The sequence below is a fragment of the Ischnura elegans genome, chromosome 2 (assembly GCF_921293095.1).
Source record: "Ischnura elegans chromosome 2, ioIscEleg1.1, whole genome shotgun sequence".
Taxonomy (NCBI): Eukaryota; Metazoa; Arthropoda; class Insecta; order Odonata; family Coenagrionidae; genus Ischnura; species Ischnura elegans.
In genome coordinates this window covers 110208514-110236485 of record NC_060247.1, presented here as the reverse complement: position 1 = coordinate 110236485, position 27972 = coordinate 110208514, and the positions used below count along the sequence as shown (strand labels likewise).

General features: G+C 37.7%; 1 protein-coding gene across 2 annotated transcripts; it reads right to left on the bottom strand.

Moving 5' to 3' along the window:
- Nucleotides 1–5: 5 nt before the first annotated feature.
- Nucleotides 6–27719, bottom strand: LOC124154378. Of its 2 annotated transcripts, XM_046528062.1 has the most exons (8): nt 27528–27719; nt 25131–25228; nt 24381–24496; nt 22609–22760; nt 20166–20316; nt 14626–19091; nt 13493–13666; nt 12046–12125 (listed from the first exon to the last, which is right to left on the bottom strand). In XM_046528062.1, the coding sequence occupies exons 1-6, from the start codon at nt 27556–27558 to the stop codon at nt 18950–18952; spliced, it is 690 nt and encodes a 229-aa protein (XP_046384018.1). In that variant the 5' UTR covers nt 27559–27719; the 3' UTR covers nt 12046–12125; nt 13493–13666; nt 14626–18949. The 2 variants fall into 2 exon arrangements, with proteins under 2 accessions (XP_046384017.1, XP_046384018.1); XM_046528061.1 differs by lacking the exons at nt 14626–19091; nt 20166–20316; nt 22609–22760; ... (1 more) ...; nt 25131–25228; nt 27528–27719 and adding exons at nt 6–321; nt 1460–1613; nt 2809–2960; nt 10497–10612 and having other exon boundaries at nt 12028–12125.
- Nucleotides 27720–27972: the final 253 nt, after the last annotated feature.

The window sequence follows — 27972 nt, the reverse complement described above, 5'->3', positions numbered from 1 at the left end:
ATTAGTAACTTTTCAAACCATTTATTTGCGAAATCATTCTGTTGTTATGAACTGAAGGAATCTTAGATTGACCAGGCGCGCATACAGTAAACGAGGTGCAATTGAGAGTCCTTATGGTTTAATATGCTGCGATACGAGGCCACTAAATGTCATTGGGATTGTGAATTTATATTGCTGGTTTTTCATTCTGTTGTGTGAAAATATTTCGAGCAAGAAGTCTGATTTCTCCATATGGACATGACTTGAGTGACAGAAGTTTTCAATTCCTCCGAACACCTTCCGGTTTCTTCCTCACCGCATTCAAAGAGGTCCATATATTTCCTGAAATGAATAATATTTTTTGCTAATGAACACATTCATGTGGCGGAATATATATGCATCCAAAACTCATGAGGGTCTTATGTCGACGGATAAAATCAAAAATATTGATAGAAATCAATCATAAATTACAATCTTAGAGTCGTATTAATAGTTGCGTATTGAATGTGCAGTTCAGACCGTATAGATGATGACCTCTTTATTGGTCAAGGCGAGTTTTTCTGGCTACCACTTTCATAGCCAACAACATAAGCTCGTCTTAGCGAAGACGTCTTCATTAACAAACAAAAAGTTGCGAATAATCTCATGCTTGAGACGATTTCCGTAAAGCAAATGCTTAAGACGTGACTATGAATAAGGCCCTCTCTGCCATGTCACTAATCAAAGCCTTTGTCGAGTGGCAAAGGTTTAAAATTACCCTTCGGTTAGGAACTTCATATGAGAATACATCTGTCTGAAGATAAAAAAGGTTCTCATTCCAAAAGAAATTTGCAAAAATAAATATTTCTGCAACAAATTTTTCTATTGACTTGTCAGTCATATTCAGGTAAGTGGTTACACATATATTAATCCGCTATAGGCTAAATTACGAGTTCTTTCATTTTTTCTAACTCTTAGTGACAAGTGGATTCTTTTCATGTTTAGAAATTATCACAAAATTTCACATCATCGCATTGTCCTATTGCTGCCTCTCGATCAGAATTATATCTTTTGTAGGTGACGTAGGTATTACTCCCGTAAAACCTCCACCATTACTTTCGAATTTTCTGAATACACCTTTAGTGTAGATGTTTGTGAGTATTGTCTGTTTCTCAATTAGAAGAGAAATTGCATTAGAGAACGTTACGAGGCAAAATTTTCAAAGTTGGAACAAGGGAAAATACTGATCTCAGTCAACTGTTTTGCAGTACCTTGTAATCAAAAGGTATAAAAATATTCCATTTGACACATAGGCAAATGTTAAAGTGGTGATAGAGATTACTTCATACACCCTGAAAAGCTCAAGAAAAATTGTTTAAGTTTCAAAAGTAATCTGTCACAAAAACGAGGATTGAAGCCGGAGGTTTATATCCTCTTAAGGCAACAGATAGGTTATCAGTCAAAGGCCTTGGCATATAATCACTTCGTTTACCATACTCACTGGCAAATGAATGGCTTAGAGTAAGGATCCAGGTCCGGTATGTCTGTGAAATCGCAGAAAGCTATGAGGTTAAAGTCCTCCGCTCCTTCCAAACGAGACTGGCAAGTGCGCCAGGCATCGGTAAGACACTGGCTGTTTTCTTCGTCAAGGAACACTGCGAGTGCAATAGAAAAGGATAAGGAGAGAGAGAGAGAGAGAAAGGATATAATATGTGAATAATAGAGACAAGCAACAATAATTTCTTTACTCTTACATTCAGGGTCCGTTCATTAAGTTTCCTACAGTACTCATTTTCCCTCGTACAATGGGAGCGCAGGATAATAGAGCATTTAGACCACAGGTCTTTTATTATTCTTTGATTTTCGCGGCGATTGCACTATTACTGCGACTGTACTTATTATGCACCAGTGCACGGGCTTTAAACCCGCGGCCCCCGGGCTGCATTCATCCCATCGGATGATTTCTTTCGACCCCTAGAGGCTACAGAAAATATTGTATCACGAACCAAACATAGACACAACTCGTCAAAAATAAACAAAATCAAAAATCGCATTGGTCGATTGAACTTGGCATGGTATTTGGAGGAGGCGACCGACAGCTGAGGTCATTTGCGCCATGAGGAAAGGGGAAGGTAAGGAAGGGTGGAGAGAAACCCGGCGTCGGCATTAGCCTGCTCTTAACGAACGGCGCCAAGGGGACCACGGCTTAACGTCCCATCCGACGGACGGAGTGTTGCGCTTGAAATGTCCTCCACACAACACTCAAGCAGAGATCGGGCAGTCTCTGAAAATTCTCTGCCGCTGCCGGGATTTGAACCCGGGCCCACCGGGTGGGTAGCAAACACTCTGGCAACCACACCAACCCGATCCCCTTGATTTAACTTTTTAACCAACAGATATTATTGCAATTTGAAATTATATGGTTTCTATATTTATTTTATTAAGTGGTGGTAAAACGACGTGGAACATTATGGCCCCACGAACGATGCAAAATCGATTTTTGGCCCTTGGATGAAAACAGGTTGAAGATCCCTATACTAGTGTTATCCATTTTCAGGTTAACTGCTGCGTGGAATTAACTTTCATTCTTCAAAATTTCGTCCTTCTGGTGGGAATATCGTCAGTAGACTTACAGGTTGTTCACAGAAACATCGAGCAATAAAAGTTTATCCCACGTAGCAGTGAACTTTAATATAAATTATACTATAATCAATTTCAAATACCTCTGATTGACCCAATCGTGCAAGATCGGATCGTTTCGAGCGGCAGAATGAGGGGTCTTATAGTTAAATTTTTACTTAAATTAAAGATATTTCAAGTTAATATTAGGAAAAGATAAGATATAAGTACCACTAAGCAATGCAGCATCGTTGTCGCAGAGGGTGTGAAGACTTTCTTCGACCAAACTTCGTACGAAAGGAACCATTTCCACTGATTTATTTGAAAGAAGAGCGAGGACATCCCAAGATTCTCTTAAGCATCGGCGGATCACGTCCTGTTTGCTGGAAAAATATAATAATATAAAAATATAACGACCAAATTTCTAGGAACATATATATATGCCATTCATTTCTATAATTTACAGGTCTGAATTTTGGCTTTAGCTTAAATTTCTTTTATGTGTACCACTCCCCTAGCAGGAATGAAGGAGGCTAAATTTTAATATATTTCGCTTCATACTTATAAAACTTGATATTTGTTTATATGTACATTAGGGCGGATCGCAAAAATCGATTTTTTTCAAATCCATCTGGCCCAATGAAAAAAAGTTGTGGGACCGATCAAAAATAAGGCCTGAAAAATTTGAGACCTCTACGTGAACCCCTGATCCTCGCTCAAATGCAATTTAGGGGGGGAAGGTCAAAATTCGAAAAATATAATATTTTATGGTCATTCCCTATAGATTTTGCCGATTTACTGCCCTTTAGAGCAAATATTTCGTGCATTTTCACGTATCTGCCACCAATTAGCCGCAAAATGCCTAATTTGAGTTCGCGTCCGCGAAGAAAATATTCCAACGCCCACGCAGCGTCGCGGATACCAGAGCCGCAGGCCGATCCCTTCCCCTCCACGCTCGCTTCTCCCCCTCCCACGCCTCTAACACAGGAAAATTCATCCCGCGCATGCTGCTAGGAGGTCGTTTATCTTTGATAATATAAATCAGAAGATGGTAGAAGGTAAAAAACGATGCGTAGTGAGACGACTTGCCCCTTATTTGGCGCCTCGTCGGAGTTGAACAAATAGATGTTACCAACTTTTAGAGAAGTGATGAAATAATTTTAGACCTGCGCACGCAGGAAAGGAGACTACGGTCTATGAAGAGGCCTCTCGAGTGGCTATGAAGGGGTGCGAACTATGGTGACGCGCTTCTCTTCCATTATGAATGTGACTAAATGGATTTAGCGGTACCACAGTGTAACGTTTCAATTAATTTCACTTCGTTTTCACGTTACTTTCAAACATTTTATTTCACTTTAAATAATACATACTCGGGAGCGAGGGAACACCCGTCCGCCATAACTATCACAATCCGACTCTCCTTTTTTCATCTCCTCCCGCGCCGTCAACAATCCCAACAATTACCTCACTCCACCTCTGCTGCTTATTATTGCATGTATTACGTCACACCAAATACCAAAACAAACCACTCAAAATTAGGTGTTACATTTGCCCCATTGGAAAAGAAAATGGAATGACATGCAATTTTCTTTTTCAAAGCCTTCAAAAACAAAGTATTATGGGTTACGGGCGTGGCCCCAACGCCTTCAGTTTTGAACTTCCCCCTTTTCATCACACAAACACAGTTCACTCCACTTCACACACCGGCATTTCATTATTCCATCTGTCACACTTCTCTTACTTATCACTCCCCTTCTCCGTTCACTTTACTCATTCATTCATCACTGTCATCATTCATTCCAAGCATATAAATACCAACCATGCACTTAATAAACAATCAACAAACACTCCTGCAATCATCCATATCAAATTATTACACATGTATTTACCCTCACTTTTCTCCTGTCACATCACCCTTCCACCGTCTCTCCAGGGTGTAACCACTCTCGCCACCTATCTAATTGCCCCATTTTAAATTTTACTCTCCTCCTTTTCTCCTTCCTCCTTCTTCTCGCCACCCGACCTTCGTCCCTTCTTACGTTACCTTCACGTATCCTAAATATTCTCGCGATCCTCTCAGAGTCACCTTCTCCCGCCGATCCAAGCTCGGTTATGTGACTGCTTCCTTCCGCCATCATGGAATTGACAAGGTGCTGTCGCTCCGGTTGGCGCGCCTCCGCTACATTGTTTAGTGCAGGCCGCTGATCAGCTGATCTCTCGCCCGGCCGGTGAAAGTATCCATCGCCGAGAAAGTCATTGTCTCGTCGTCCCTCTCTCTGCTGGCTCGACGCCTGCCACTCCTGCTGCTGCGACTTCCTCGAGTCCCATCCGTGCTGCTGGTTGTGCTGGAACGCGCCTCCCGACGTCCTCCACGCACTCTCCTCACGGGGTCCTGCAGCTCGATTCTGTAAATGTCATACCTGTGCTTCGCGTGGTTCGAACCACAGTGGAGTTCTCACGCCTCTCACCGTGAAAGACGTTCAAGCGATCCTGTAAGCCTGTGTCGTGAGATGTTTGACGGATTGCGAACGATCACTTCAGTTTCTTATGTTGGTAGCTGTGCGGACGCGAGGAACGAATCAGAATGTCCGACACAAAGTTAGCGGCCAACTGCAATGAACTGCAACTTCAGTTACCATAGAGAAACATATACAATGCCGTGGAATATTCACTCCCTAAGTAAATAATACTTCTTTACTCAATTTTGAGTGAGGTAATTTCTTTTAAAAGTACCTAACAATGATAAGTTACGGTTGCTTAATTAGTTTATAGCTATTAACTGTATATTACCTCTTTTATATGTTGTCAAGTGCTGCGTATCAAAGTCAGTTATCACGTAGCGGGCTCGTAATTGCACTATTAGCTCTAATTTCCTCATAATATGGAGCTAATGCTTACGCGGAATGAGAACAAGTGTTATTTTATAATGGTTCATTCTCGTATGCGTTTGAGCTGTTCTCATCATTTCAGTACATAATTTTAAATGCGCTGTGGTGTGTATACATATATATGTCTGATTGTGCAAGCACATGCCACTATTCACGATTTATACTGATGAAAATGTTTCTGGCGCGAATACGAGTAGATTATTAGCAGTTTCTGCTAGAGGGCGAGATGTTTACATGTCTTAGTATTTCTATTATGTCAACAGAAAAACGAATCATGTTGGTCGTGTTACTGAACGGCAGCAATAATGCATGGAAGAGATGGAATAGATGATCAATGTTTATCTTAACGTACTAAAGTATGCCCCGGCAAGCCATCTAAACGTCTACGAATTAATCGTGGTGCGAACTCAGTGATCCATCGCCAATCTCGCGTCTCGAAGGGATTGATATCGCGTATCTGCCGCCGAAGTATATGCATCTATTGCCTCCGTCGACATTGGTGCTCATGCAACAGTTGTGGAGGTATGTAAAGAGCCTCCATTCTCGTTAATAAAAACAAATCGAAGGCTTGAACTTACGAAACAAATATTAAATAAATCTGTTAACATTCAATACCGCACAATACTTTTACCGTTGGTTCTACTCCAAATTATTATGAACATTAAGTTGTGAGTATTTTAATTGTACATTCTAGAAGATGCAAAAATATAAGATAATTGTCAAACCCTCAGCGCAAGGTTTAACTTCCCACCAACTTCAATCGCAATGAAGGCCAATCAATTTAAATAGGACGCGAATGTAAATTTAACTTTACGCATTTCTTTTATTTGTTTTTAATACATATTACTTATGGGAAGTGACAATATGAAATAGCCACCATCGTAATTAATGAATAATGTGCTATTAATTATCAATCACAGCGTAAATTCATAATGAAAAATTAGAGCGCATTGCCGCGACGAATCTACCACGGGCCCTCTTGGGCGTGAATACTTTCACGGACGCGGCTGTGAGAGTGACGTCACTAAAAAGTTTCAGAATCGCTCCAGCGTCAAAGCCGTGAATACATTGACGAAATCCGCTTGTGACCGCCATATCACATTTACAGAATCGAGCTGCTGATGTATGCCTCCCATCGAACGTCGGGACCTTCAACTGTACCGCGGATGCCATTGTGACGCTGGGTCTCGTGTCTTTCTCACGCACGATGCGTTGGGCTGCTTCCTCATCTAGCCCAGCTGCCTTTGTGGTGGATTCTTGTCCTATCTCGTCCGCCATCTTCCCGGGCACTTCCTCCGCTTGTTTTTCCTTTCTCCCCTCACATTCTCGCCGAAACGCCGCTAGCCCTTCGTTGATGCTTTTCATTGTCTCCTCCAACTTTTTGTCTCTTTCTTCTTGTTTACTATCTCGCCTCTCCCGTTCTGCTTCCCATTTTCTATCTCGACTCTCCCGTTCTTCTTCCCATTTTCTATTTCGACTCTTCTGTTCTTCTAGCATCTGTCTTAGTAGCACCCGTAGGTCACTGTATCCTTGGTCCTGCGTCTCCATCTCAAACTCATGTGTCTCTATATCTACCCCTTCTTTTATCAAAAGCGGTTTTAAACGCTCTTGCAGCTCAAATTTCGCCCCTTGGGTCGTCGATCCCCGATCCCTCAACAAACTTTGTAAATCCACCTTTTTCAGTTCGTAAAATTTTTTCACTCCCGCCATCTTGAATTCCCGCTCTCTACGACGCGACTCGTTCCTCAGGCGTTCCGTGGTCTCGATCCTCTCGAGAAGTCGTGCCCTACACGTTGCGGCGCCAAAATGTAACGTTTCAATTAATTTCACTTCGTTTTCACGTTACTTTCAAACATTTTATTTCACTTTAAATAATACATACTCGGGAGTGAGGGAACACCCGTCCGCCATAACTATCACAATCCGACTCTCCTTTTTTCATCTCCTCCCGCGCCGTCAACAATCCCAACAATTACCTCACTCCACCTCTGCTGCTTATTATTGCATGTATTACGTCACACCAAATACCAAAACAAACCACTCAAAATTAGGTGTTACAACAGGAAGTACTAAAACTTACGGAAAATCGTAATAGGCCAAAAGTAGGGTTTTATTGAAGTATAATACTCAAACAATTTCAAAGGAACATTTTAAATTATGCGATATTTTTGCGTGTAAGTGCATGGAGGAGCATAAGGTTCCCCCAATGAGAAGTATTTTGAGAGACAATCTGACGAAAAGAAAGATGATGGCTGCTGGATTGAACCCTAAAGAAACTCGACAACTGAGGAAAAAAGGGAATCGTAGGAGAGCGTTGAGTCATCATCGTCAATTCTTGTGCGGGAAAATAGTATCAAAAATTTTCCTCATCAATTCATCCGAAGAAAATGAAACTGGCGAGAAATTAGCCGATTTGTATCTTTACTTTCTTCATGAAATAAACATTAAGGACTATAACCTCAAATCGGAACTTCTTCGGGGAAAATGCGTCTGCCAACTGTGATAGAGGTATATGCAAGAACCAAGCCACAGCAATGATCGTTCCCGCAACTTTAGCTGTCGCAAAAGTCATAATTTCGTAAGATATATCAAAGCTAGTGCACCAGAATTACTTACGTAGACAGAAAAAGATGCTAATTACTGTGAATAAGAAAAGAGAGGTGTCATTAAAGGGCCTTTTTTTATTGGAATGACAGATTATACTCTTGTCCGATGAAAAAAGGCAAGAGGACTTATCAATACAAGTTTAGAGGGGAATGTGTGGTGTTGTTGAAGAAACAGGGTCCCACTTTTGGAGGTTTGCCTCCCCCGTCGGAGGATTAGAAAAAATTATAAAATCTGCGATGATCGAGTCCTTTCGGAGTGAAAATTAGATACACAGAATTAAAAAGGATTTGATTGTGATGGTACCAAGCGAATACCGCCCAAAAATGAGGCATCATCCCTTTGCTATAAGCATAATTCCAACATCCCTTGCAGTGTGGGTAGACTCTTCTCGGGATTCCCACCGGGTTAATTTTTCCATAATGGGCAACATTTCAAGCTCCGACTGGGGGCTCATCCTTAGGGATAAATTCTGTTGAACCCCGAAAAGAGTTTACCCACATGACTCGCCGGGAAAGCATCAAATCGTATTTCATCCCTTACAGTGGTCTATTTGCTAATTGCACTATGTTGACTTGAATTTGCGGCATAACCGTTGGGAGGGTAATCTAGGGACCAAATTTGCTTGTCTGCAAGGATGCGTTTGGCGACCAATCCGAGATTTTTTTAATTGCTGGATTTTAATATCGACATAAAGGCTGATGATATATTGGAGAGAGACTTCGGTTCCTTCGGCTATATCTGAGCTTAGCGCTCTGGAATTTAAAAATCTATTGATGGAAGTTCAAATTTAAATTTCAATATTCCAATTATTATACATACGGACGATAGATTCGCGAAAGAATTTACCAAAACTTTGTTGACAGCAGCAAAAGACGAGGAATGACACTAACATAAGAAATACAGACTGTAGAGCAGGTAATTGAGTAATTCCTTCGTGATTGTTCCTCACTGGACGATGCTGATACATCAAATATTAGTAAAACTAACGAAGAAAGACGCACTTGGTGTGAATTTTGTTGCATCTGGGGCGTTCGAGAGGGGAGCGGGGAGGGTACGCCGGCGGCCTTCACCCTTATTCATCCATTTAGTCACAGCTGTCGGACAATACCGGAATAGAAGTAAGTGCATAACCTAAGTTCCCAAACCTCTATAGCAACTCGAGAGGTGTCTTCAAGATCGTAGTCTCCTTTCCTTAGTTCGCAGATCTAAAATTATTTCATCACTTCTCTAAAAGTTGGTACCATCAATTTGTTTAACGCCGACGAGGCGCCAAATAAGGGACAAGTCGTCTCACTACGCATCGCTTTTTACCTTCTACCATCTTCTGATTTATATTATCAAAGATAAACGACCTCCTAGCAGCATGCGCGTGATGGATTTTACTGTGTTAGAGGCGTGGGAGGGGGAGAAGCGAGCGCGGAGGGGAAGGGATCGGCCTGCGGCTCTGGTATCCGCGACGCTGCGTGGGCGTTGGAATATTTTCTTCGCGGACGCGGACTCAAATTAGGCATTTTGTGGCTAATCGGTGGCAGATACGTCAAAATGCACGAAATATTTGTCCTAAAGGACAGTAACTCGGCAAAATCTATAGGGAATGACCATAAAATATTATATTTTTCGAATTTTGACCCTCCCCCCCTAAATTGCATTTGAACGAGGGTCAGGGGTTCACGTACAGGTCTCAAATTTTTTAGGCCTTATTTTTGATCGGTCCCACAACTTTTTTTCATTGGGCCAGATGGATTTGAAAAAAAACGATTTTTGCGATCCGCCCTAATGTACATGTACAGACGTCGGCAGGGAGGAATAGTACCCAGAGAAGTGGGACACCTACAGATTTGGAATTCATGGTCACATAACAGGATTTTTAGGTATAGGAACAAATCAGTTATGATGAAGTTTTACATTTGTAGTGGAAAGCAATGTAAAAAACAATTTCCGTGTACCGCGCATAAGATTAGCTTCTACCCAGCACCACAATATTGATCACTATGTGTGTCCGTAAGTGCGTAGACCATAAAAATTGTCTGAACTCTCACCCAAGCACTAAGGTTTGGGCCAAGAGAAATAATTGTTAAGCTTAGAATCCTTTGACGCATATTTTCCCTTTGTACGTGTTCAATTTATGTGCCTTCTCGGCTGTGTCTCAAAACCACTGAGGTTATATAACATAAGTAACAACTTTTATGAGAAAACGACACAAAGGATGCGTCGGACACTACCGCAAGTAGCACAAAAGGGATTTGGGAGCATGAGATGCAGTTATGTAGGTACTAACTTTGGTTGCAGCCCATGCGGCCGTATGGAAATGCATAGTGGGCAGACAAACAGATGTTTACTTTTATAAATATAGATTTGCATATATTAAAAAAAATCAAATGTACGGAATAGTGATTCACACGTAAAATAAAACTCATTTCCCACCTGCACACGTGCTTGCAAAGGGGGCATCTGGAATCCTTGTACAATTCCATGGTCGCATTCATTGCTTCATCAGTGAAATCCTCGCCTAAGCATTCTTTCATCACGCCTCTCTGAGCCTGGAAATCAAAAGGAATGATTACAACGATTATGTAAATGAGCCCACATATACTCATGCTATTACAAGAGGGTGAGATGTTTTATGTTTAGTGTCGGTCAGTAATCGAGTAAAAGTAATCGGGTTACTTATAACGATTAATTTTGGAATAAGGAATAAGTTCAGCAATTAAATTTTGCGAAATACTTATAAATATAATATTCAGACCTCGCGGTGAAAGATAAATCATTACTTTCCCTGTACCTAATCGTTTCTTTCTCGTAATGGACGTTTATTTCAGTGATTTCACTCATTTGCCTAGGCCTACAGAAAATTCGAGTCCCTGATTATCATTGTTTGCCTGTTTAGGATCAGTCTATTTTATGTTGTTGCCAACTTATGACGGGTACAAAATATGACTCCCCTTTTGTTTTTACACAAAGTATTTATCAGAATTGGAATTGCAGCTTAAGTAATTTCTCTGGCTTAATAATTCCACATTTTTACTCCAATAATCGATATTTGCCTGATGGTGTTTAGAGTCGAATACGTAGAAACAATTATAACTGTAATTTTACTGATTGCTGTTTTAAATCAGTTATCTGAACGCCAAATTGATTATTTTTTAAAAAGTAACTGCAATTGATCCCAGTCACTTTTTCTGAGTACTTTTACTAGCACTGATGAAGTTAAATCCTTATGTAAATTAATACTGATCAAAATCATAGCAAATGATTAGTAGTGACAATAATAATCTTACGTTTCTTAAGCTTCTAAATTATAAACAATATTTAGAGAATCTTTTTGTCCAGATGGGCACTATATCTTTAATGCGGTAAGAAACATCGAAATGCTGCTCCCTGGAAGCTGTACAGGCTATTAAAACTTTTTTCTATTCATCCCTTTTTCATATCAAACGATATTTCTTAAATTTGAAGTCGGTAGTTGCTAATGAAAACAGCTATGAAAATCATAAGCAAAAAGATTTCGGAAAGTTACGAATGATTCACAGAATACCGGAAACCCACAACTCGGTCCTGGCGTATTGTATACAACATATCTAAGTTTGAATATTTTTCCCGCGTGGATGAGTAATATATATCGTTTTCACAACAAGTTCAGTGCTTTGTGTGACTGATGACAGCATCAAACAGAAGCATGATTAATTAAAATAGCTATTGTTGTTGGTTAACACCTGATTAAATAGAAAACATGAAAAACAGACCAAAAATAATGTTGACGTTAACGATTGATATGTTCCAGAACTGAGGAGGTTACACTTTCATATTTCTACGATAAACTTACCGATAATTGCGTTTTGATATTACAAATATCAAATGGGAGAAAGAATTTGAGAGCTGATTCTAAACACTGACAATATTAGAGATAAATGATGAAGATTTCATGAAAATAAATTTGACGAAAGCGTTAACTTACCAGAGTTTTTTGTCGGCATTCAAAAAATCCTTCCAATGGTTCGAAAGGGAGAGGAGTTGGGTAAGCAAGTACCAACGCTGCAAGTGCCATTGCAGCTCCTGCGAAGTCAAGGGCGGATGTTAAGACTATGTTTCGGTGACTAGGGGAGTCTTGACCACAAAATTGCGAAAAATAATGGTTAAAACCATAGTTTTACGTCATAAAATAAAGCAAGTACGCAGTATCCGTTAATTAAACAGTACAAAATGGTACTTCATTCACTATGCTGTAGCAGGTGGGACTGGGGGGACTAGAGTTTCTAGCCCCCCCCCCCTAAATGTTTGGGAGAAGATGGATTCGGTTTACCTTCCCCAAATGTCTCCCCCTCCCCGAAATGTATTCCATTAACCATTGAGATCCCAACCCCAAAAAAAAAGTCCCCACTACTCCCGTTTACAGGCTTATTTCTTTTACCGAAACATTACATCCCAGAAAGTTGTAAGGACCGCATGTAAGCCATACACAATTGCCGGCCAAGTTTAATGAAAATATTTAGAGCGAATGTGGAGATCTTGGTTTTCTTATAACTTAATTAAAAATATAAGCCCGAAATAAGAGCACCATAACTAAACTTGAAATGCAAATCTTACAACAATACCCACAGTCAGAATGATTGTTTATTTTTTACAAACAAAATCCTTAGCGTAGCAACATTGTAAGATATATAATATAAAATCATAAGCTCGATAAATTATCAAATGATGCAGTTAGAAGTATAAAATGTTTCATAATGACATTAGGATACCATAGATCACATTTGGTGATGTCATAGACAAAGACAAATAGGTATTTTGATGCAAGAGGGCATTTAGGATGAGTATATATTTAATATCTTTGTTGTATACGGAAAAAATTAATACCGATTGACAGAAAGGCAAAAATAAGTCTAAAAATATTAAATTTATACTTTTCCACTATCCGTAAAATTAAACAGTACTAAATGGTACTTGATTCACAACGCTGATTCAATTCAATATATTCTACACTGTACAATAGTGCAGAGTATATTTTTTCAGAGGAATGTCCTTTCAAAAACTAAGAACCGAAGTTTTCGATATGAGGCCACAATAAAAAAATCTAATATCAAACCTTCCTAAGATTTTGCAGCACTGGAAATCCTAGTAAAAGTATTAGAGTAACTGTTTTTATTGGCAAAATTTATTTTGAAGATGTAAAAAGCTATCATTTTATGTTTTTTATATTTTTTTGCGAGTGAAATAAAAGTTTTTCATACGCTAAATTATAAAACATTCGAGGGAGGACCATAAAATTTTAAATTATAAGTTATTGTTATAAATTCATTTAAAAATGGGAATGTAGCTGTTTCTGCACTAATTTATATTAAATAGAAACTCAGCTTGTTTTATATATACCATTTTTGGTACGATTGCTTTTAGTTTATGTAAATATAAAACCAATTCCTCACCAAAAACAATTAGATGCCTCGTGGTAGCCATCTCTGTGGGTGGTTCTGGTGTCAACTTGAGGGGTGATCACTAGCTTGTGTGTAGCTCCGCTGGAAAATTACTTGCACAGACACTGACAATTTTCTTGCACCTACGTCTTAAGCGTTCATCACTCAAGGACTTGTTTAACTGATCTGAAATGAAAATTTTCATTCGTATATCGCCTTTAACTGCTGAGATCGTGATCTTAAGACCTTATTGGCCTTCGAATCGTAAACTCTGCAGCCTGCTTACGACATTATGAGTGTTTGTGTTGCTTATCACCAATGAATGATTTAACCATAGTAGCTATCATAAGATCATTGGGTATTCATCGCTGAAGATTTCGTGGTTGGTAATAAGGTTAAATAAACCTCGGAATTACCACATGATCAGGTTTTTCTGCCAGACACTTTTTTTGGGAAAATTTCACTGTATTTGAGTTGCTTATTTTATGCAATTTTAATGTAGTTGGTGAGGTCAGGCGAATGTTTTTATCGAAACATAGTCAATAATGTTCATATCTACGGGAGAGGCACCGATTGATCATCGTCCAACAATACTTTAAGTATTAAATGGTGAAAACCGATCCTTACCTTGCATATAATATTTGTAAAATTGACATACATAAATAAATATAACGATAATCCGAGGGAATCGGTTGAACTTGCCTCAGTGCAAGAGTTGCTGCTTGGCATGAGGACGGGGAAATAGACGGGGAAGAGGAATGATACAGGGAACTTGGGCAGGAGATTTAAATACGATGTAAATGAGGCATTAAAGAAGGATTACAACGGTAATATTCAGGTGACCTGCGTAAGTTGAACCCGGGGTAAAAAATAAGACTGCTGGTGTATTTTCTCCAACTTGCACTAGCGACGTACTTGAGTATTGTTCGTCAAGAATAGCAATCCATCAGGGGGGATCATTCTGTGTTTCCTAGTGGAAATGACCGCATACTGATTCAATACTCAATGCTATTCGAGATTTTAGCCAGCGAAAGAACCAGGAAAACGCCTAAATTTATGTAACCCACATCAAATACATGAACTGAGAGTGTTCTGCATCCTAGCAACGGAGCAATGCGGCTAATATTGTTTCGTGGGTTGCTTACATTTAGGCGTGCCGTGGTTCTTATGAGCCCAACTAAGACGTCCCTAATATTAGGATATGGGAGGAAAGAAGAAAGAATGGAATATTTTGGCGCCTTCATCAAGGCGATCCGAGCTGCGATTAAAGGTCGGGACACACATAACCGCACCGAGCCCGCGCCGACACACGGCCTAGTGTTGGACGTGCGACGGAGAGAAAAAAGCTACAAGAGTAGAGGAAAGATATTGATTGTGATGATTTTTTCATTTACTTCATAATTTACATCCGGAAACTAAAAAGCAGCAATAAAAAAGGATTTTACGATGGTATGCCCACAAATTAAACCATCCACGATAATTGCAGTGATTAGTGTCTAACTTGAAACCGTAAACATTTCATCTTAAGAAGTATCATTTCAATAAAATGATTCGTTTTGAGACAAAAAAAATGTTCAGAATCTCGGTTGATGTCAGTACATCTCGGGAATCAGCCACAAATAAATTAACGTTTTGTTTCGCCTTGATGATAAGCTTTTGGCCGCTATTGACATGAACCTAATGTGTTTACGGCTTCTTCAAGCATCACTCATGCGATATTCATGAGGCTCACACGTCACGCGGCGTAAGCCAATAGAAATACGCTTCGCGTCATGGGCGTGGCCGAAACTCCTAGCGGAATTTTAATGCTACTTTTTTCGGGTAAAAATCGAATATGAGCTCTGAATTTGGGCGGGTGTGTTTTACATTAATGTCTTTTTTGTTTTAAATAACGAAAACCAATTTTTCATTTTGAATGTTTGCTCCTATTGGCCGCGAGTTTGCCCTATTACAGGATGGCCTGAATAAGTCATGGCCTCGATTGCTTTGCCAGCGGGAGATCGCCATGTATCCAAGGAAGTTCATAAGCTCAGTGGTAGCACGTCAACAGGGCAAACTCACACGGCCAATCGGAGCGCTTGGCACTTAGGTCTTTATAATTAAAAAAAATGGTGCGTTTTCAACATAAGCGTTATAAGTAATTTTGGTTCCTACTGGAATCAGGTTTTCAGGGTTACATTTCCGTGATACAAGTATTCTCAACCCTGTATTTGTTTTCGCCTCATTTTCAAAAATAAGAAATAAAAAATGTAAAAATACCTGTCTTACAAAAAAATTAAAAAATTTGAGCTACCTCTACTGAATACTTAATTTGTTGCTTCGGTGGAACCACAATGGTACTAATGTTAAAATTTCAAAAATATATATTTTTGGGAGGCAGACTCCTCTGTTATTAATTTTAATTTTACAACTTGTTAAAACTCTCGTGTCATTCCTTTCTTAGAATTGACGTAAACAGTAGTCGCTTGAATACTGACTGTCGATAAATTTAAATCGTAGCTGTGTTTACAAATGTTCGCTTTAAATGTGTAAAAAATATGGGTTTCTTACTATATCTAAAAATAAATGGATATATTTACCAACAGCTCTCCGAAAGGTTTTTTAAATTTTTTTTAATGAGGTAAAATGTTAATCCTTAAAGCGGGGTATTACAACAGTAATAACCAGATATAACTGTGAATACCGTGTAAACGTCTACCAACTTCATAATGCAATCTTAGCCAGTTGCAAAATGTTTACATGCAGTATCATTTTGGATTTAATATCATTAAATGTTATTTCCACATTTGGAAATGTATGGGTAAAAGACAATTTTATATTGACTTACAGAGTAGAGATACAAATAAAGGCATTTTTCGAAGGGTTTAGTTGTTTTTGCAAATAAATCGGAAGATGAGGTACTTTATTCAAATATTTAACAATATAAGTAGCAGAAATAGCTGCAGTATGTTTTATTTCAGGTTTATACAATTAAAACGATGAAAAGAGCGTGGTTGTCATGGAAACGCTAAAGGTGGCAATAGAGGGATGTTCACTAGGGTTATGACTTTTCGACTTTTTGTACAAAATTTGATTTCCTGTGCCACAAAAGGATGAACTTTCGCCCAAATATAACGTCCGAAGCCTTAGTTTTGTTCTATTTTTTAAAAAGGTCACCCCCAACAAGAAATTACTAATTAGAATTTCAGACCTATACAAGTTCTTTCGAGAGTCTTGTCAAACGTTCTTCAAAGATCTCAATCTGTATGATGGAACTCGATAGAGTAGTCTGGATGTTTGTAAGACTCTCTGAAGTCTTCTATGACAGTATTGAATTTTATATTACTCAATAGAAGTGTCCAGAAATTTCTAGAACATTCTCCATTTTTTTAGTATATAACTGTATACGTTTGTGATCTTCTTATTAATTCTTATTCTTAATTTATTATTAATTTGTTCCAAGTATCCAACTGCAATTTGAAGTCGTAATGTCTCATAAGGTAAGTGCAACTACTATTGAAGGAAACAAGAAGATCTGGGAGAATAATCCTACTCGATATCAAGACTCAAATAGAAAAAAGAAGAACCGCTCCACTAGAAGAACAGTCACTGGAAAAGAACAGCAGGATACCACTGAAAATCCAAGTTTTTGGCCGCTATCTAATCCTTGGAACATTTATCAAAGGAAGGAAGGAAAAAGTAAAAAAGATTATGAAAGAAGTTACAAGTTTGTGGCGAAAGAAATTACATTTCCTAACTCTATCAAATCAAGTAGTACAATCAAAACTAGAACACGTGCTAAGACCTATGATGAATGTGTAAAGCAAGGAAAATAATATTCTTTGGGTGAAGTAGGTACTTGACATAACAAAAGATAATAGTGAATGGCTGTGCAGTGAGGTTAGAAAGTTGTATCATCCACAAATTGATAGTAAAGGAAAAGTAGGTTATTCTACTGAAAATTCAACCAGTAATGAATCTATCCATCCAACCAAAATAAGAAAAATGCCTTTGGCATATACTTCCTCAACAGCAACTGCAACAATAATGTCAGCTTGTGTATCAGAGACTGATAGTGAATATCAAGAGTCCGAAGAAGAGGATTCCACAAGCACATGTAAGGAGTACAGCAAAACCACAATCTTAAATTTATCAAGCAGTAAAGCAACAGCAGTTTGTAAACAGCTATTTCAAGATGGGAATAATGTGGATATGCCTTCACAATCGGGTACTTACAGATTCCTATTAAAGAAGGCGTTACAATAAAATAAGAAATGAAGAAAATGCTACAATTAGAAAAATTTTTAATTAAAAAAATAATGGAAATTAGAATTGAGACAAATGGAAAAATTTATGGAAATGTGTAAATATGATTGTTGCTAACACTACAAATGTGAATACTGGAAGAAAGAATGGCGTTGTCATCAGTTATTCAGAGTTTGCTGAAAAGAAACTAGGAAAGCCACAATCCATTGCCTGTCAGCACCATGTTCTTGACCAAGCTCTTCAGTTAGTAATGGATAGTGAAATTGAAGGAAAAGAGACATCTCCCAACATTGAATATTCATTTATTCCGGAACTTGTAAATAATTATGAATAGCTAAAAATTAAATTCAACAATCGTAAAGGATAGATTACTGAATCAGCAGGATGACGTGATGATATGAAATTTCTATTTCATTTAACTCGGATTCTCCGTTTTTTTTTTTTGAAGAAACTGGAAGATTTTCTAAAGTAAAGTTTCAGAAAATACCTAATATAAGTAATGTCAGGTGTAATTCCCAAGCAATACTAGCTCTTTTGCCATTTATTCATTTACCAGAAAAAAGACCTGCTCAAAACTTTTAGATTAATCCCCGACAGTTGGGCATATCCAGTGGGGTACCCATGAATTACGTTCCGGGGGGTGGAAGTTTTGAAAAACGGGGTTCTAAGGTCTATTTTAAACTGCTTTTAACACTTTTTATAATCAAGATGAATTCATTTTTGAAAGAAATATTTTGCAAATTCATGATTTTTCAATATTTTGTTTGCCAACTGCCTCAATTTCAATCTTTTAGGAAGATAAGTAATTGTGTTTTATATTTCGGTGATGGGGGTTATTTCGGACCCTCCGGACCACCCCTCTTCGCTACGCCATTGAACAGATGTGTGTTAATGCATAAGTGTTATAAAATTGCATCATTATAATTTAATTTATAATATAAAATTAAAAAACTGGTACAAAATGCTTTTTTCACCGAATACCTTATTATGGTAAAAGTAGTTTTTTGGGTTGGGGTTGACCTTTTCTAAAAATAAAATGGAAATAATGCCTTTTTCTTTAGTTTTGAACAAAAGTTCATCAATTTATAGCACAGGAACATGGGGTTACAAAAAAGTCATAACCCTAATGTTCACTCTTAATCTGTTTCATGTTGACAATAATCAGTCCATAAAATATTGCATACTTGAAGCCCAAGGAGAGTTTAATATGTGACTGATCTGCCTCTAGTTTTCAAGGGTATTGAGATATTTTCCACAAAATGCTCCTTCCCTCCATTTTGATATGACACCAGTGAGAGAATTTTTCATCTCCTCCGAACACTTCCCACTCTCCACTTTTCCACATTCCAATAGATCGAGATATTTCCTGGAAAGATAAACTTAATGTTACTCATCACCAATATTTTTATCACATCTTTATAAAAGGACTAAAGATAGTCGAGGAACTGCACAAAGAAGTTATTAGGAGATTTTGCACATTCTAAATGGCGCTCCAAATCAAAACACAGACGTTACCATGTCGTCTGATAATAAGAGCAGGCGAAATACCGCAAACCGGGAAAACTTTTCCAAGTGGGACAATTTTTTCGAGGTTTTGAAAAATATTATGATTGACGCCCTACCAAGTTCCCGAACTAACAAAGAGAAGTGCCTTTGTTTTCATCACACAAGCGATATATTTGATCCTCCTTACAATGAAACCCGTGGCATCATTACCATTTCTGACGATGATGTCAAAGTTTTGTTTTAGTAATGGCATGTATGAATTTTAAACTTTCCAATTTCAATGTTTAGAGTAGCTCAATCTATCTTTCTTCATAATAAAAAAATTTATAAAGTTCAAAATTATATTTTCCATTGAGTTATTGAGATTTCCACAGTTAGAATTCAGTTGTTAAAGTTGCCCCAGTTCCATGGAATATTTGCCGACTATTTTTTGACGTAAAATCTTTTAATTAAGTAGTCATTTTTTCACATCTTTTGAAAAAAGAGACCAAGACTAATGGTTTATGATGATTTAAAAGCATTATCATGCCTTCACCTACAAGAAAGCAGTTGAGAAAAGTGGCAAAATTGTACCGATTTACCGAAATGTTTGCACCCAGCTTTCCCAACTGCGCAGCCTCGATGAACGCTCTCAAGAAATTGTATCTATATGATATCAACCTGGACCAATCGCACCACAGAGTAATTTTTTTTGTTGCCCTTTATTCGTGATGAATACCTTTTTGTTCAATAACTACTTCAAATTTCACTGAGAAAAACATTTTGAAAATGCATTGTTTTCCGTTTATTTTCCATCCATCATGCTCAATTTTAATTTCATTTAAATGAAATGGAGTTCCTAAGACACACTACTAGATACTTATATTGGCATCAACGATAATAAATGCCTCAATTATTGTTTAAATACGGTTAGGCTCATGCGTGCAAAACTTACTGGCAAATGAACTCTTTAGAGTAAGGATCGCTCTCTGGTTCTGTGAAGTCGCATACGGCTATTCTATTAAAGTTCCCAGCTCCTTCCAAAAGGTGCTCGCAAGCGCGCCAGCTGCTGTTTAAGCAATCAGCATTGTCATCGTTGAGGAACACTGGAAAGGAAATAGTCAGCGTAAGAGGGAGATAGTAAATAAAAATCAATTAAGTGTGAGAAAATGGAATAAGCGGCGATTATTTTAATCAAATCATAAAGGTGGCTCTCAGTCTGCGAGAGCTTTTAAAAAGAGGCAAATACGCATTAAAATCGGCACAAGAAATATGGCACGAGAATACATTATAAGAAGACCAAAGTTATACCGCCTTATGAAGCATCGTGAGTTAGCATTGTGAGGCTCAAGTTAAATGTATGTGGTCACAAACTTAAGCAGATAGAGCAATTCAAATACATATATACGGATAACAAAAGGGATAAACGAATAAAACAGAATGGACATCAGCAATCTTGCTAAATTCCATTCATTTATATGTCAGCAAACGAAAAATTCATAAATAGGAAAGAAATGGGGATAGAATCATCACCTGTGAGTTTAAAGTAAAGGCCAGAGTAGTTTTACTTGGAGTGTAGTGCTACACAGTGTTGAAACGTGGACACTTAAGAAAGATGATTAGAAAATATTTTAGGCGTTCTAGATGTAGGTCTGGAGGAGAATGGAGAAAGTGGAGGAAGGGGAGAAGGAACTATGAAGTGCTGGAAATGGACGCGTCCCTATCGTCGCGTTAGCTCAGCCGAAATCTGTATCCCGCACGAAGGAAATATACTGTCAAAAATAACATTATGCCCAATGTAGAATCTGAGTTTTTCCCGGCGTATGCTCTGCAGGAATATTTCTCGGGTTTCCCACCGGGTGTCGTATCGGGTTGTAGTACCTAACGTTTCCATGACTAAGTCCGTCATCGTCATCGGGGTATAAGATTAACCCCTGATGACGATGACGGACTTGGTCATGGAAACGTTGGGAACTACAACCCGATACGACACCCGGTGGGAAACCCGAGAAATATTCCTGCAGAACATTATGCCCATTTTAGCCGATTATAACCCAATGCGGCCTCTAAGTTATATAAAAAATGTATCAGTTCTATTCAGGAAATATTTAGTGTTGTTTTGCGCTGTAAAGTTTTATAGTGAAATGCGTAGGTGCCACAATAATTATGATTGAGTAGAAAATTTTCACATCTTTACGATGAGAAGCCTTGAAATTTAATTTCTCCCAGAGGCAGCCCTGGGTTAGAAAGGGTTAACCGAGTCTTAGGGCCGGTTTTATAATGTCTAGTTAGCTTTAACTGGAACATTATATTGTCGTAATCTTAACTTGAAGGTATTTCAAAGTTAATGTAGTGAAAAGTCGTTCAGGATAACGGTTAGTTTAACAGGTTACTTCAAGTGGAAGATATAGCTAACTCTGATTTTTATGCTCCGAAAAAACTTAACTCGACATTATAAAACCGGCCCTTAGTTTAAAAAAATGTCTTTCACCGAGGAATAGTAATGAAGGGAAATATCTACTCCAAAATAAATGTGAAGCAGAAATGCTCAAATAGGAGAAATAAGGACTTAAATCAGTACAGTATCGGAGGCTTTCGGAAGCAGTTGCATATTGTGCTTTGTCAGACGAGTTTTCACGGCCACTGTAGGTCGCATCATCAGGAGATGAATGAGATGATGCGACCTGCAATGACCGCGAAAGCTCGCCTTACAAAACGCAATGCGCAGCTTCTCCCAAAAGCCTCCGATACGAATGAATCTTGCTGCGAAAGCCTAGGTTCCTAGTTGCATCAGTATCGCATGATTCTCTCAGGCATTGAAGATTAAGCAAACGGCGGCATAAAAACAAGGGGGGAGGCATTCCAAATGCAACGCTGCAGAAGAATGATGAAAATCAAATTGATCGACCGATTGTGCGATGAAAAAGTTCTCAGAAGTGCAGGGGAAAGGAACACATTAAAATAACCAAAGAGATGAAGAAAAAACAACTTATTTGGCCATATTTTTAGGCATAATGGCCTGAAGAAGACAATCGCCTTGGGATAAATATCTTACAAGAACGGAAAACCTCACATGAACTTCAATGGCAGATATATATAGAGCAGTTAATTGAGGATGTGGAAGAAAAGCTATACATAGGACTAAATGTATTAGCTGCCACGAGAATTGAGCGGAGAGCTGCGTCCAACCAATCTTAATGTTATGTACCAGTGATGATGACGATGACGTCACCATATTTTGCTTTGTTCTACCAATAAACGTTTTATGCATTAATGTCAATATAACCTGAACAAATAATTGTAAGAATACATAGTGATAACAATGGTCAGGGTTGACCTCTACCATGATCCTATTGTTAATGTTTACCCCATCCATAACTTAAAAAAAAAACTTTTACCGTTGATTAATCGTCCATCATTATCACAGAGGGCTAGAAGACTTTCCTCTACCATGTTTTTCACGAAAGGAATCATTTCCTCAGATTTATTGGAAAATGTGCGGAGAACATCTGATGTTTCCCTAATGCAACGTTGAACCACGTCCTGTTTCCTGTAAAAATAAAGGCGCTTTGTATAAATGAGGGCATCCAGAGAGTACATTTCGCTATGGTATTGAAAAAATCCTAAATTCATTGACATACATTTGTTTTATAATACCTACTTAACATGCACTTAATAATTATTACAAGACCGGATCTACCACGTATATTTTAGGCAATTGCTTAAATAACGATCTTAAATATTTAATATTTAAGCATTTTTAATCAAGTCTGATCCTTTAAATTGATTCCATCATACATCCAACAATTAATCACTTAATTTTAAGTAAATTTTACTGGAAATTTAGAAGGAAACAGAGCAATATTAACATTTTCAACCATGTCGTTCCACAAGTCACATATTTGATCTTTCTTTATTAAAGAGTTAACATATTAAGATACCACTGATCAGACATTGCAGTTTGTAGCTATCAATCATAGCATTTTTGAATCTGTATTTCATCCATTAACAACAATAAATTTATGCAATAAGTCAATTGTATGGATTTCAAATGGGTTTAAGGTGTCATCCTCAAATTGGGGCCGTAGAAGGAACTTGTCCGTTTCGTTCCCTTAGCTTCGACGCTTTCGACGTTTACATAATTGGCCCGAAGACCTTAATGACGCTGAATGAACTTGTTTCTTAGCCAATGACGTTTACACATTAGTATAATTGTTTCAGCAGAATATTGTACAAGGCCATGAAGTGAGGTTATTTAAAAAATAAAGACAGAAAAGCAGATAAACCGAGGATAATTCCATGAAGTATATAAGCCATTTATTCTATTCCATGTGTTTCACTAAAGCATCATCATCAAGACTCGGAAGAGACAACAGCAATACCACTGCAGCGAGGCGCCAGAATACGCAAGGAAAATAGGTAATGTCGTAAGGAATATCAGCTAAAGTACTGCCTCTATAATTCAGCACTACACTTCACCGCCCTTGCCAGTAAACCGGTGTTTTTATACAGGCATCAAACTGGTGGGGAGCACGCTAATTTGGAGTAGCCAACTTCGCAGGTGAGCCTAATCCAGTTCCGATCAAATGTTCAAAATAAAATTTAGAGTGAAAAAGCAGACGAAAATAGAAAACTCTACTATGCCCTCCACTCCAATGGAATAATGCGGAAGTTTGATACGAAGCAATACAGTAGGTAATATAAGCTTCATTTCTCTTTATTGTAATTTTACTTAACGTTAAGACTTCAATTGCGTGCATGTAGTAATGTAGTGTATAATACAACATATCATATACATGGTTGTTTAAAATGAAGCATTGCTTCTGCCGTTAAACTGCGTCATAGTTAATGGTTTCCAGTTATCCGGCGTTTTTGGGTAATCCGGCAGTGTCCTGGTCCAATATCTGTTGGACTATCGAGAGGACATTGTACTATGAAAGGCATTTTGAATGTTATAGAATTGAAAGAGGTCAATTGGGAGTAAAGGAAAGAAGCAGGGAAATATTCATAAAGTGAAGATAGGAATGTATCATGAAACCAAGGGGATTTCATAGAGGTGGTAGTGTAGAACAATGAGGATTTAATTCCGAATTGGAGACTGATTTCCTGCTTAATAACTGCCAATTGGCAGACTACCACTTGATAATGGTGATAGTATCACATATCATACCTGCACAAATGCTTACACACGATGCAATTACTGTCCGGGTACATCGCAACTGTCGCATTTACTTCTTCTTCCGAGAAGTCCTCATTAAGGCATTCATCAAACTTGCTTCTTTGAGCCTATAAATGGCAATGAATTAATTAATCACGGTTCTATTAATGAGAAACAGTTTACACCTTACACACTGTGAAAATAAGGATTTATATCATTTATTGGAAACCACTGAAACTGAGTTTACCTTAACTAGTTTTCATAGTAACAAGTGGAAAAAATATGGTTTTGAATACATGTTAATCGATTTGAGAAATTATTTTGGCAAATTTTAGTATTGTCTAAAGCTGATTGGCAATATTATAAAGCCCGTAAGGTTACAAAAAATTATTCGATGCTTACCATAGTTATTTATATTTTGAAGGAGAGCAATTAAATATTCTTTGCACTCACATTGCATATCAACATTTGCATTGCAACAATGGATTTACAATAACATTTGTGTTAATCTGCATTTATGCTATTATTTGACCTGATCTGACAAATACGCTTCAACCCTTAATGGTTTATCAGATAATTGAACCATATTCTAAAGCAGAAAAAGATGATTGTAACCCTAGTGCGTCAGGTATTTATAGAATTGAATTAAATTAAATTTTCAATTTTAAAACTTAGCCTCTCAAAATTCAAACGGTAATGCTTGGTTTTAACTTTCAATTATTTTACACACTAAGGAAAATGACTTATGATACTCTTACTCACAAGAGATTTACCTCGACATTCCCAAAATTCCTCAGTGTCTTCGAAAGGAGGAGCATTTGGATTGCTAAGGATTAGTGTAAATAATCCTACAAAAGATCCTGCAAAGACAAGAATGGCTGTATTTAAAAACAGAGCACAATAACCCTCTCTTAGTCATCGTTTGTAATTGAATATTTTTGCACGGTAAACCATTATTTTGGAATGGATTATCGCAATTCACGCACAGAAAGTAAATTCACGCGGAGAGTAAACAAATCCCGAGATGGTTAGTTTCCTCCAATGCCGAATGTGACCATTTATTTCGGCATGCAGGCATGGATAAGTATTTAATTTGTGTCTTGGAGCAGGGGCGGTCTGGCTATTAGGACGGCTGGTTGGCAATCGTCCAGGGCTCCAAAAACGCTCGCGTCTATAGTGAAGGATATCGTGAAAATTATAGGTTTTTGGAAGGTTTATTCAAAGAGCTAATTTTGGAGGTATGTTATATTTCAGTTTCAGCAGAAGTGCAGTTTCCAGAAGCAAAATCGCTTCATATGAAATAGAACCATAAACATTATTAAATTATATAAACTTCTATGTTCTTGATTTTCATAGCATTTTTCTTACAAAATTTCTATTGTTTATTAATCTCTATCTAATTTTTAAGAGCCATAAATTGCATCAAAATAAAATTCCGCGCATGCAATTAATGAAAATTTTCTGTGGGTAGACCCCCGAATCCCAAAATAAGGATAGTCCCATCATGAGCTTCAGTTAAGGGCCCCCAATCACCGTAGACCGTCCCTGTCTACGAGTGTAGATATTTTAATTAAACTTCATTTTTTCCGACGTTTCAGTTTATTTATAGCGTTTAGTTGTATATTTACAAAAAGAAGAGTATAGAATTCCGAAATTCCTTCTTGAAATGTATATTGATGGAAACTAAGATAATACAATTCATGATTACCTGTCAAGACGATTTGTTAAATAATAATAAATTTAACATAGTCAATGTCTGATATTTTTTAGGAATCGTTTTGATTTTTAAAACCTAAACGCCAGCATTCAAAATTTGTATGAAATACTGTGGTCAGGAATAGGAAAAAACTTAATTTTATGGCAATGATAGATTTAAAAATTTCCCGACTTAATGAGATTATTCTTTTAAATTGAAATTTTCCGCGTTCTGAGACATGAAACAGGATTAATGTATCCTAAAAACGGGATTCAGGAGTTAGACTGGACTCACATATATCACAGCGGAACCATATTGAAATTAATATCCCATAATTGCCATTTTTGATAGATAAAGAGTTAATTTACCAGATAAAGCTACTAATATTATAAAAGAGGTTTTCCCAGTCGGCCATGAGAGTGCTATCATCTTACACGCAATGAAATAGATTTGAAGACATAGCCACTCACATCACTGCAGGCAGTAATATCTGAATTTCAAGGGGAAATAAACCATAACTACGCCCGTTGGCCTAAATATACATAGATTCCTAGCGTTGTAATATTACAAAGTAATATCTCTTCAGAGCAATTCCACGCGAGTGGAAATACTTAATTGTAAATATTGAGAACAAATGGATCGCTTTTACGCTCATTGCCGCGTTGTGGACATTTTTGAAATCTTATTATATTTATATCTATGTACTAACCTGCCAGCCCCTTAAAAAGGCGTGTGGCAGGAGATGTTAGGACACCACCCATCAACACATACAAAACAAATAAACAAAACTACGACTAGCATTATTTAAAGTCCTTTACGGGCATGGATACATGCATACATACTTTCACTCTTCTAACGAAACAAAGCGTATGCGTCCACGACCATCAAATTTGCCTAAATGTATGTAAGGATTTACTTGGTGGCAATTATGAAATGCCATACTACGATAAATTTTAATTCACACTGACTAGAACATGACAAACCCAAAATTTTCGCTTCCAGACATCAGCCGTTGATTAATATTTCTGAAATTTATATATCTGCTATAATCGTAGGAACATGATGATATCTAACAATACTTATTTCTGTGTAAAACCATTAAAAATATGAGTAGCAATTGAAGAACAGAAGCCTTTCTCAAAAGGAAAATAAACATATCAACCGGTTTTCTATCGTTTCTAGCGTAGGAAGCAGATATACTTGCGTGCCTGATAGAACCGAATGGATCCACACAGAGCGTTAGCCAATCTCCATTACCATTAAAGTTCAGTTACCATGCATTAAATTATTTATAGCAAATAAAATAACTACTGTACATAGAGTAAGTTAAAATATTCGATGATGAGCACCCATTTGATCATTAAAACGCGAAGAAAGTGGCAAACTAAATAAAGTATCCACGAAACGGGTTTGGTGTCACCTTCATGCAGTCCTTTTAGTAATCGCTAAGAGAAGTTACTCACCAAGAATCATCAGTTGCCTTGGCGACACCATCTCTGCTAATTAGGATACGACATACACACGGATATAGTATATTTAATATTACTTCTTTAGAATACTCACTCCCAAAGCGTCTATTTGCGTTGTGCTGTATGGCAAAAGTGATCTTCACAGTTCTTGTGAACGCATAAAACTGCCATTAAAGGAAAGCATACTGGTGTATCTCGCCAACTATTTAATGAGGTCGTGAACTTGGGCCTCCAAGGTTTATGAATCACGCACTTGGCTCGCTCCTTATCAGAGTATGGTTACGATCAGTGAAATCCGTAAGCCTGTGTTAGGCTTGCTATATGTTTTCCATAGTTTGGATTAAGTGATGTGCAGAGCAAACATGGAATGACTCAAAATATGTAATACCTCGAATAATGTAAATTATTTCACCAAATTGAATTATGAACTTAAGCATAA

What these genes read in the sequence shown, in the direction of transcription:
- LOC124154378 (XM_046528062.1), bottom strand. Translation starts at nt 27,558, where the DNA reads ATGGTGTCGCCAAGGCAACTGATGATTCTTG. An exon ending in AAGGCAACTGATGATTCTTG is followed by an intron (nt 25,229 to 27,527) that starts GTGAGTAACTTC and finishes TTGTCTTTGCAG; the next exon opens with GATCTTTTGTAGGATTATTT. An exon ending in TCTAAAGAGTTCATTTGCCA is followed by an intron (nt 19,092 to 20,165) that starts GTAAGTTTTGCA and finishes TTATCTTTCCAG; the next exon opens with GAAATATCTCGATCTATTGG.